Raw genomic sequence first — 12292 nt, 5'->3', positions numbered from 1 at the left:
CAATCACTAATTCATTTACTCAAATTAACTTGAGGTCCTCTCCGTGTTGTGATTCCAAAAAAGACACAGAATCATAAAGTTTTATTTCAAAATGCAAATAGCTTTATTTAAGCACTATTAACATGTTAGAGTACACAACCACACAATATATATTTTGTTGTTGTTTTTAGCAAAATGGGCTTATGTTATAACTGTTGTTTTATAATGTTTTTCCTTCTCGCAATTTCTTCATGTGTAGAGCTGTGTCCCCTTTCAAGGCTGTGTTGTGTAGTATGCCATTGCTCCAATGTAACATAATTCAACCCTTCCCTTAGTGTTGTATATTTAGATGCCATAAACATAGAGCACTTAGGTTTTCATAGAGTGAGGTTAGAAAAGGTCCAGAACAAGATGCGCACATTTGGATACAAGTCGTGATGGTGAACCATTTGGGTTTCTTTCTCATTGTTTCTGTGTAATCTGCGTCTCAAAGTTTGGCTTTTAATAACTCAGTTGATTACTTCAGAAGAGAGGAAATTTATAAATTTTCTTAACTGATCTGATTAAGCTTTGTTTTGTTCTCATTTCCACAAAAACATTAGACTAGTTTTAGCTTAAATTGTAGATTTGTTAGATGAGCTGCTTGAGAGAAGACTAGATTCGGCTAATTAATTTAAGAATCACACATTGAGAAGATGAAAATTAGAGTACTAAGTTGCTCTGGATGGGCTTTGTATAGCTTAAGGATATACTTCCTTATTTCTATCCTTCTTTCTTGTAATCATTTATTAGGAAAACTGAACTAGTAGCATACATGGATAGAGTAACCCTGGAAACTGTCTGGTTAACTTTTGCCATTGATCATTAAGTCGTATTCGTTATACTTTTCATATTTCCTTTTTACCCTCAAAAAATAATGGTAGGTCAAGTATTTTTGTTTTTTATTCTTCCAAAAAAGAAATTAGAAAGCATATGAGAATATCTTCTTTTTCTCTGGGAAAGATGGCCCTGTGCTATTGAACAGAAATGTTAAGTGAAGAAAATGGTCTCCTTTGAGTAACCAAAATATATTCATCTACTTCTTGTATGTCTTTGTTTTCTAGGCAGCGCAGTCAGTGCTGATTTCCTTATTTGAACTCAATACCCCAGAGTTTACAATGTTATTAGGAGCTTTACCAAAAACTTTTCAGGATGGTGCTACCAAGCTTCTTCATAATCACCTTCGAAACACTGGGAATGGAACCCAGGTATTTTTCAGTCATTTTTGTGGCTATTGTATAATGTGATGGTTGGTTTAACAATAATTGCTTTCTTTTACATGAAGTAAACTTTTAACCTTAGTATATAATTTTTACATTTGCATTGGACAGTATTTCCTGAGCAGAATTAAATATTGTCCTGGTAAAAATAGAGTCTGTAGGCCTATCATGTTTTATATTATAATTTGGTGTATATTAGGGTGATGGTGAATGGTGGCCAGAGTATGAACAAGGAAAATGAAAAGTGAGCAGAATTTAGATGAGGCCTCAGCTTTGTAAGCCATTAGAATTAGGATATGCTCTTTAGATGAACCAATCCTTATTTGAGGAATAGAAAGGATGACTTATCCCAGTGTTAACAAATAAGGTCCAAAGAGAGCAGTGCTTAAAAAGATGTGTTCACATTTAATAAATACAGGCTTGAAGGTCCATAGGTGCTTGAATATACAGGACTTTGTTTTGGGGAAGTAAGGTCTGAGTAAATGAAACATTACAGTGTTTTACATATATATATATATACACACACACACACACACATACATATATATATGTGTGTATATATATATAAATGATATAGAATCATATAAATGATATAGAATCATTTACATAACATGCCTAAAGAATTGAACTTAAGTTTTAAAAAGACAGAGAGAGAGACGTTTGATAATGGATAAAGGAAAAAGTAGATGCAGTTATGGCAGGCTTAAGGTAAAAATCTGAGAGTTAAAAACAATCTGAGAACAATTTCCTTGGACCAAAGTCAATTATCTTTTTAAAAGGATAAAGGATTATTTCATTATATCTTAATAGATAGGAAAATTAATAATATGACCAGATTTTGCTCCTTTGGTGTCTTTGTGAAAATCATCTGTAAAGCAAACTCAAGGAGGAATAAAATTTGAACATTAGTAATGGTTGAAGGAAGGAAATTGTCTCAGAATGAGAAGCTAATTTAAAATTGTTAGTTTGGGCTCTTGTTGAATCTTTGAAGAAAAAGATGTTGATAATATTTGAGAGCAGGAGTCGGTGAGGAGAACAAAAAAAGACTAAAGAGTTAGATTTCTGGGCCAGCCCAGTGGTGTAGTGGTTAAGTTTGCACGCTCCACTTTGGCGGCCCAGCAATCATAGGTTTGGATCCCGGTGCGGACCTACGCACAGCTCATCAAGCCATGCTGTGGCAGGCGTCCCACATAAAATAGAGGAAGATGGGCACAGATCTTAGCTCAGGGCCAATCTTCCTCACCAAAAAAAAGACAAAAAGAAAGAAAAAAAAACTAAAAGAGTTCAATTTCTGAATGGGGAGAAAGTCTTTCCCCATTGAAACCAGAGATAAGTACATGAATATTTAAAATATTGACCTGTAAATATGACTCTTTCATGTTGTTCAACTTCTTGATTGTATACTTCCTTAAGAGCCTTTTAGTTGAACTTACCTGTCATATGTTAATATTTATTTGACTCTCTCCATCAGGGTTCCATGGGGAGTCCTTTGACAAGACCAACACCACGTTCACCAGCCAACTGGTCCAGTCCTCTTACTTCTCCTACCAATACATCACAGAATACTTTATCTCCAAGGTAATAAAAGAGTGATTGTCCTTCATAGTTTATATTTGCAGATTCCCATTCTTAGAAAAACAGACATTAATATAATTCCAGTTGATTTCCCCTTGACTTGAGAGGTCTTAAACACATAGAAACAGCAGATTGAAAAAACTAAGTTTATTCCAAAACTAACCCTTTAAATAATAATGTATAGGATATGGAAATTTTTTAATAAGTGAAAAGAAAACTTATACAACTTTTATAAATTACTGCTTATTGCATTGAATAGCATAGTTATGTTTCCCAGATATGCTGTATAAATCCAGTAAATTGCAAATTGTATCTTTCAGTTATACTACTCAGTATAAATGTTGAGGTCAAGTTATAATGATGGATATTTTGATCTAATATTGGCCAGCCACCTCTAAAAATAGGAAAAAAATTAAGCTTATAGACAAAAACATAAAAATAGAGAAGAACAAATAGGGAAGGCTTAAATATGAAATGGCATTATGTTTACTTCTTAGGAAAAAATGTGACTGTGAGATTGGTCCTTAATGCAAATATAAGACATATAATTTTCACACACTTGTGCAGTTCAAGCATGGGCTGTATTTCGGATGAAGTTCTTGACTCGTTAATAGACTAATATATTTTCCCTTTTCCTGGCCTTTTAAAAAATATTTTGCACAGTAGTCCGTATTTGTAGTCAATAGCTTGATTTTTGTTATTAGCCATATACCAAAGCATGCTTCATCATATTCATTACAATTATGGGATACTACATCAGCATCTAAGGAAGAAAAATCTAGCCTATTTCTTGCATGTTATAAATATATGACAATTTTGATGGCTGAATTCCAGCCTTAGTTGAATTTTAGAATTTGATTATAGAATTCATGTCAATAACATTTATGTTCAGTGTTAAAAATTGTGTTAAAAATTGTTTGTCTTCTTACAAAGTTGTATAAAATACATTTATTTCTTCTTCAAGCAGCACCATTATTGTGAGTTAATCATAGGGGTTAGCAAACTCTGTAAAGGGCCATATGGTAAATATTTTAGGCTTTGCAGGCCATGCAGTCTTTGTCACCTCTGCTCAACTCTGTTGTCGTAGCGTGAAAATAGCCATAGACGATACCTAAATAAATAAGCGTTGCTGTGTTCCAATACAGTTTTATTTATGGGCACTGAAATTTGAATTTTATATAATTTTCATGTGTCATGAATTGTTATTTTTATTTTTTTTAACTATTTAAAAATATAAAAAACATTCTTAGATTTCAGGGGTCCTAGTTTGCTGACCCTTGGTTAATCAGAATATTTTTTGAAGATGAAAAGACAAACCACTTGTTAAGGGCCTGGCATTCTAGAGTCATTGTAAGCTACCCCTGATGGATGGACAAGAGGACATGTACTTTAACCGTTTATAGCTGCCAGGTTTTGTTTTGCTAATTATGCTTTGGGGAATATACATTCTATACCTGTCTTTATAAATATCCTACATAATCTCCTCAAATGTGTTCGTATTTTAAAACTAGACATAAATAAAAATTAGTTGTTGTCTTTTTCATAGTGCATTTGATTATGACACAGAAAATATGAACTCTGAAGATATATATAGCTCTCTTAGAGGTGTCACTGAAGCAATTCAGAATTTCAGCTTCCGTAGTCAAGAAGATATGAATGAGCCATTGAAAAGGGATTCTAGAAAAGATGATGGTGATTCAGTGAGTATTTGAATATTCTTACATTGCAGACTTTTTCATTAAGAGTTTTTTGAACCAGCCCTGATAGCCTAGTGGTTAAAGTCCAGCACACTCCGCTTCAGCAGGCTGAGTTCAATTCCCGGGCATGGAACCAGGTCACTTGTCTGTCAGTAGCGATCCTGTGGCGGCGGATCACATAGAAGAACTAGAAGGACTTACAACTGGAATATACAGCTATATACTGGGGGTTTCTGGAGGACAAAAAAAAAAATTACAAAAAAGAGTTTTTTGGTGTTTTTTTAAACTTTGCTTTCTCTCATTCTCATATATAATTTTCTGGGGGTCAGTCACTATACAAGTTTTTACTGAGTATCTACCACATACCAGGCACTGTTCTGGGTCTTAGATTTACAAGGCAGAGTCGCTGCCCTCAAGTTCCTTGTACATTTTCAGATAGAGATGAGTACTGTGGAATTATAGGTTAGAATGTAGAGTGAATCTATTTTAGATTAAGTGGTCAAGGAAGGCCTCTCTCAGAAGGTGACATTTGTATTGAGACCTGAGTAAAGCCATGTAAGATCTAGGAGATGAGAATTCCACAAAAGATAGCAAGTGCTAAGACATTTAGAAGGGAACAAGCTTTGTATACTTGAGGGTGAGGATGAAAGCTGGTGTAGTTGGAGCATTATGAAAGAGTTGGGGAATGAAACATGGCCTGATCACATGGGTCTTATAAGACAAAATAAGGCATTTAGACTTTTTTGTCCTGTTGTGTAGTGATTTGTGATAGTGGTTTGGATCATCAGTTTGTGTGGCTCCAATTAAGAATATTGTGGCCCATCTTTCTGACATTTGTGAATATTATTGTTTAGTTTGCTGCTTCTGCCGTTATACAAAGAGTAGTTGTTTTTTAATCTACTTCATCTTAGACTTTTCTCTGACAGCTTAGACTTTTCTCAAAATAAGCCACCCCACCATTTCCTATGAAATCTGTGGATTCTCAGTGTTTGCAAAATTATAGAATGTTGCAGTGCTTCAGCATATCTCTTAAGGGCTCCCTCCTCTGCCTTGTTGACGTCTTTCCTGCTGTTGTTTTTCTCCCCATGCCTATCTGGCAGATGCACCTAGTAAACTGGATGCCAAAAACCAGCTTACCACTCATATTTGAGGTTCCCTACCCCAAAAGCTGCACGCAGTAGTAATAACAAGTTAATAAGAATCACTGCCTAATTGAGACTTTCTTTTCCCCCCAGAGATAGCAGGGTACATGGACATGCTCTTGCCTCAGGGCCTTTGTCTTGGCTATTCCCTCTGCCTTAAACATTCTTCCTCCAGATAGCCCCATGGACAATTCCCCCACTTCCTTCAAGTCTTTGCTCAAATTACTCTGACACCCTGTTTAATCTGCAGCCTCCTCTATCCCACCTCTGCACTCATGATCCCTTTGATACTGCACTGCCTCCCATACACTAATCACCTTCTACCATACCATATACTTTATTCATTTGTTATGTTTTTTTAATGTCACTGTCCCTCCACTAGAATGTAAACTTGATGAAGGTAGACATCATTCTCTCTTTTGTTCACTAATATATCCCCAATGCCAAGAAGGATGCCTGGCATGTAATAGGGGCACAGTAAATATTTGAAGAATGTTTGTAAAGCACCTAACTAATGGCTTGGCACATAGTTGCTCAGTAGATGGTGGTGATGGTGATACTGATGGTGGTAATGATTTTGATACTAGTATTAGTATCAGTGTTAGTATTGATAAGTATGTTAACATGCCCAAACTCCATCAAGCATCCTTTCTAAAGTTATGCAGTCCTTGTAGGCCTTTTTTTTTTTTAAGCAGGCCTTTTTTATTTGGTTTTCTTATACTTTGTTGACATATTGTCATTATATAATTTACTGCCTTAATAATGGAATCTAGCAGCTTTGAGTTCTGTGTTGCTAATGAAAGTCCTTTTATATCTTTAACTGGCATAGAGAAGCTGTTGCTGATCATACTATATATATTGTTTTGTCAAGCCATTGGCAACGGAACTGTAAAAATCATTAGAGATAGCATTCTTTTATGGTTCTTATTTGCCCTCACAGCTGTGGTTTCTTTACATCTTTACTATAAGCTTTGACATTTTGAATGTAAGTTTTAACTCATCATGTTGATTTCCATTACTTAATTTTTTTTTCAGCTGGTTATTGTACCTTTTTTAAATAGCATTTCAAGCAGTAGGGAAACATCTTTTTAGAATTTCTAAGAGATATTTGAAAATGAGTTAATTTGCTATGCCTTTCCCTTTCCATTAATAGATGTGTGGCGGTCCTGGGATGTCCGACCCAAGAGCAGGAGGTGATGCTACCGACTCAACCCAAACAGCCCTTGATAATAAAGCTTCATTGCTCCACTCGATGCCTGCTCACTCCTCTCCACGCTCTCGAGACTATAATCCATATAACTATTCAGATAGCATCAGTCCCTTCAATAAGTCTGCCCTCAAGGAAGCCATGTTTGATGATGATGCCGACCAGTTTCCTGATGGTACGTTCTGGGTCATGCTGCTACTACCTGTGTTTTGGAGTACTGGTAATCAATGAAGCAAAAGAAATACACATGCTCTTTTATTGTAACTCCCTAAAAAGTAAGAATCTTTGGGATGGGAATGTTTTCTCCCTTCTTCAAGGAGCTCATTTTTAGTGGTTTGGTAGTTTTCTTCCCCAGAATGAGAAACAGGGTAATCATCCTGAGATCATCCTCAAAATCAAGAAAACCTCAGTGACCTCCCAGAAACAACTGAAACCAATTGTAGCTTACCAATTTAGTTTATCTCTAGACACCATTCATTCAGTCATTAATTTTTATGCAAGAATGACAAAACCCTTTGAAGGAATACCTATTCTGTACCATAGCCTTTTAAGTGTGAAGTCATAGACTCTTTAATAAGATACATTCAAGGACCAAATAAGGGAAAAGCTACCATTAGGATTTGGACTCAGCTTAGGTCTAAGCTGTAACACTTAGAGTGGGCTTGTAACTGTGGGCTTAGAACTAAGCTCTAACACTAAGCTGCATAGCCTGGTAAGTTGGTTGACCTTCCAGAGTCTCTCTTGTCACCTCTAAGAAAGAATGGTGATGTTGTACTAATTGCCCTTCTGATCACAGTATGCAGTAAGGTACAGATAAGATGTATAAAAACTGATTATAAAGTACAAATCACTGCAAACATTTTAGTTATTTTTTTTTTTCTTGTGAGGAAGATCAGCCCTGAGCTCACATCCATGCCAATCCTCCTCTTTTTGCTGAGGAAGACCAGCCCTGAGCTAACATCTATGGCCAATCCTCCTCTTTTTCCCCAAAGCCCCAGTTGATAGTTGTATGTCGTAGTTGCACATCCTTCTAGTTGCTGTATGTGGGACGCCGCCTCAGCATGGCCCGACAAGTGGTGCGTTGGTGTGCACCTGGGATCCGAACCTGGGCCTCCAGTAGTGGAGCGCATGCACTTAACTGCTAAGCCATGGGGCCGGCCCCCCGTTTCGGTTATTTTTAATAATAAAGAATTACATTTTTTCCTCTACAAATTACACGATCCATTAATTCTTTTTTTATTAAAGACTCAAGTAATGTATAGTAATATATAACTATATGTGGATAAACTTGAAAGTTTCCCCCTCAAACACTGTTTCATAATTCTAGACTTAGGTAGTTTCTGGTTTTCCTTTATTCCCCCAATGTTGCTGTCATTGAACATATTTCTGCATAAATTTTATGCACATATACAAGTAATTCACTCAAGAGATTTCTAGGGGTAGAGTTGGTCAATTAAGCGAGATGTAAGTTTAATTTTTGAGAGTCACTACCCAATTACCAACTCAAAACACTTGGACAGTTTAAGTAGTACTGATTTCCTCACCAGCACAGACTGTTTAAATGTTTTTAATTTTTGTCGCTGTGGTGGGTATGAAATAGGTCATCCTAATGAGCATTTCCTTAATTATTAGGAAGATTGAGAAATTAGATATCAGAAATCCTTTTTAATTTTTGTAATTTTGATGAGTGGAAAAATATGTTTATTTGTATTTCGATTATTACTGGGTTGACGAATTGTGTTTTTACCAACTTGTCAAGAGACTCAATATATGTCAAATATCACAAAGGCAAAATTATGACAACCTACAAAACTAAGTCTAAATTACATAAGAATCTGTAAAATTGCCACCTGCAATTTTGGTGTGTGTTAATCTGTCACAAATAGTTGACTATGTTGCTGAGGTTTAGTCATGATAGCAGCATAACAGGAGTGAATCAATTGGATCTAGCAAGAAAGTGTCCTTTAGACCCTGTGTGTAGTAGCAACAGCCTGGTAAATTGAGACCTAGCTTTACCAGCTTTAATTGTTTTAAATTATTGATCCACAGAGGTTACAAACTGGCCGACCAGATTGAGTCCACTAACATTTCTTGCCTCAGCTACAATATATATATTTCTTTTTTAAAAAAAACTTTGAAATAATCAAAAGCTTAAAAGTTGGGAGTATGGTACAAAGAACTTTTTTTCTTGAACCATTTGAGAGTAAGTTGCCAAACTGATGCTCGATCACCCTGAATACTTTAGGGTGTACTTTCTATAACAAAGACATTCTCTTGCATACTCACAGTATACTCATCAATTCAGGAAATTATTCTCAGTACATTAATAACCACCTATCCTAAAACCCCATTAGGGTTTTGTCAGTTGTCCCAATAATATCTTATAGCTAAAGGATCCAGTTCAGAATCTCACTTTGCATTTAATCATCATGTCTCTGTAGTCTCCTTCAGTGTTCAGTCTTTCCTTGGCTCTCATGACCATGGCACTTCAGAAGGTTAGAGACCAGTTATTTTGTAGCATTTTCTTCAGTTTAAATTTGTCTGATGTTTTCTCATGGTTGGATTCAGGTTATGTACTCTTGGCATCAGTATCACAGAAGTGACAGTGCATTCTTTCAAGTAACACATGATTTCACTTTGTCCCATGACTGGTGATGTTAACTTTGATCCCGTGATTAGGGTAGTGCTTACGAGGCTTCTCCACTGTGAAATTACTCTTTTGTAAATAAATGTTTTGTGGAGAGTTACTTTAGAACTGTGTAAATATCCTGTTCCTCATTAAACTTAAAATTTATTCACCCAAAAAAATATTCATGTACATATTTATAACTGTATGCATAGTTTCCTATTGTATTCAGTGGGTTATAATTTGTAACTATCATTATTTATTTTTATGCTCAGATTGTCCTTGATTTGACCAGCAGGATCCTTTTCAAGAGGCTTTTGTGCCCTTTTGACATGTCCCCATCCTTGCATTCTGGCACAACGAAATGTTGTACTGTCCCTGCTTCCATTCTTGGAATCAACTATTCCTCCAAGGATTGATCCTTGGTTTCTTTTAATAGAATATGGTCTTTAAAAACTAAACTCTGGGCACTAGGTGTACTCACTGCTGGTGGGATATCACTGCTCTCCAGACCTCTTAGTGGCCAGAGCTAGAGAATATATATGTATATATATGTGTGTGCGTGTGTATGTGTATGTACACTGGTTTACGTCTGTTTATTTCTATATCTGTTGAAAGCTATGTGTTTATACCAGTAACTCCAATTCCGATCTAGCACCGTGAGATTAATTCTAGTTTCCTCACTTTCCATATTGATAAGCCCCTTTTGCTGACAGTGAGAAACCTGGCTTCCATTATCTTTTATTTACTTATTTGGTCAGTCCTCCTGTATGCAGCCAGTTTTCCGTCTCCGCCATCACCTCCTCACTTGTACAGATGCACTCCTCACCCTGCTGGGTTATGCCATTCCACATGGACACCCTCAGCCTCCTTGGGCTCTGACACCCAATGCCATGGATGCCCTTCCCATTCCGCTTGGGGTCTGACAGGTCACACTTGGTTGCCACTCCATGTGGACACCCTTCTTACCCTGACTGAGCTCTGAAACCACATACTTTTCTACTCTTGCTTGTGGAAACCTCCTTAACTCTGCTCGGGAATCTGTGTCTGCAGGCCTGGTCATTTGTAGTTTTGATGAATGGAAAAATACCTTCATTTTATGAGGTTGAGGAATCATGTTTTTACCAACACGTCATGTTAAGAGACTTAATAGATCACAAAGCCAAAATTATGACAGTTTGAAGGATCACCCCCTGATTGTCTAATTCCCTTCTCCTTTACTAAGGATCATATATTTTCCATTTGTTAGAGGATGACATCTTTGGAAATTATATAATTGAAACCTAAACTGGGTAGAATATTTTTGAATTTGAGAACATTATTTCTTCACAGCATAATACTTGATTGACTTCTGAAACATAAGGCAGCCATTTTATGTTGAGTACACTCTTTGAAGATGGATAAACCCTCAGTTAAACCAAACCGTAGTTTCTCCAAGTTTCATGTAGCATTTGTTTTCATTTATTGTCTATTTTCATTTTTAATTTTGAGATGAGGAAGACCTTGTTTGACATTATTTTATTGTGAGCATTGCTAACATTATTCTTTCTTTTTAATTTATTGACTTCCATTGCTGTTTTGATTTTCCTTTCATGCACCCCCCACGTAAAATTTCTCCTCCTTTTTTTTGTTTTTAAAATTAAAAATTTTAGGCAGTAGATAAGCATTTTATTCTTATTCAAGTCAGAATTTCTATTAAAGGACATTGTTTTAAAATTCCGAGACTTATTAGATATGTGTCTTACTCAGATGTTTCTGTTCACATTACAGACAGATACACACATTAGTGATAAATTTATCAAAATTAACAAGTCAATGGGCCGGCCCGGTGGCTTAGCGGTTAAGTGCACACGCTCCGCTGCTGGCGGCCCGGGTTCGGATCCCGGGCGTGCACCGATGCACCGCTTCTCTGGCCATGCTGAGGCCGCGTCCCACATACAGCAACTAGAGGGATGTGCAGCTATGACATACAACTATCTGCTGGGGCTTTGGGGGAAAAAAATAAATAAATAAAATCTTTGAAAAAAAAAAATTAACAAGTCAAAAAACTGTACTAATGTCCACATCTAATTATGACCTTTGTAAAGTTTACCAGGAACTATACTGTTCCAGATTACTACCTCTATCAAGGATGATACTGTTATTCAGGGAGAAGGGTAAGAGGCAGAGATTTGGTAAGACTCCAGAGCCTGTGTTCTTTTCTCTCTGTGTCAGAAGAGGAAATATAGTTGATTACACTTTATCTTAATTAATTCAGTACCTTGGGTTTATCTCATTTGTATGATATAAATAGCTGTTTTGTAACAAATAATTTATATGCTTTCTTTGGCAGAAATTATTTTCCTCTCAGTCATTTGTCCAGACCATTATATGTCAAGTCATTTCTAATTATCTCCTAGAATAATTACAAAGCCTATATTCATGGAGAAGAGAACTGAGTTTCTTTGAAAAGTATTTGCTTGTGAATTCCCTTTATTCAGCTGAAATAAAATACACTCTTATCAGAATGATCCTCTGACATCTGTAAAAGTCTGATAACATAACTTCCCAGGAGTGATTTGTATGGGGTTTATAGAGATGCATTTATCCTGCTGCAAGAGTTTTGTTAAACCAGCAGTGTTGCTCTATACAAATGAAATTATTACAAGACAATTTTTAGTCTCCAAGTTAAGATCTTATCTTTGAACTCAACACTCCTTTTCATGGTTTTGCTCTGCATTTTGCAGAGGTTCTTCTCCTTGATCTTCTAAAACCCTTATTTGGTTCTTCTCAGTAATCATTCTTTCCAGATTATCTCAAGTTTTTAA

General features: G+C 36.1%; 1 protein-coding gene across 4 annotated transcripts in view; it reads left to right on the top strand.

Annotated features, from left to right (window-relative positions):
• CLASP2 (cytoplasmic linker associated protein 2) overlaps positions 1 to 12292 on the top strand; it is a 168608-nt gene that overhangs the window by 145010 nt on the left and 11306 nt on the right. For all 4 annotated transcript variants that reach the window (XM_058554565.1, XM_058554545.1, XM_058554555.1 and 1 more), the window contains 4 exons: positions 1083 to 1226; positions 2710 to 2816; positions 4360 to 4513; positions 6806 to 7034. In XM_058554565.1, coding sequence (XP_058410548.1) covers positions 1083 to 1226; positions 2710 to 2816; positions 4360 to 4513; positions 6806 to 7034 — 634 coding nt within the window. The remainder of the gene's footprint in view (positions 1 to 1082; positions 1227 to 2709; positions 2817 to 4359; positions 4514 to 6805; positions 7035 to 12292) is intronic.

Source organism: Diceros bicornis, chromosome 2 (genome assembly GCF_020826845.1).
Source record: "Diceros bicornis minor isolate mBicDic1 chromosome 2, mDicBic1.mat.cur, whole genome shotgun sequence".
NCBI lineage: Eukaryota > Metazoa > Chordata > Mammalia > Perissodactyla > Rhinocerotidae > Diceros > Diceros bicornis.
Note: the sequence above shows the minus strand (reverse complement) of the source record. Positions and strands in the feature narration are given on the sequence as shown.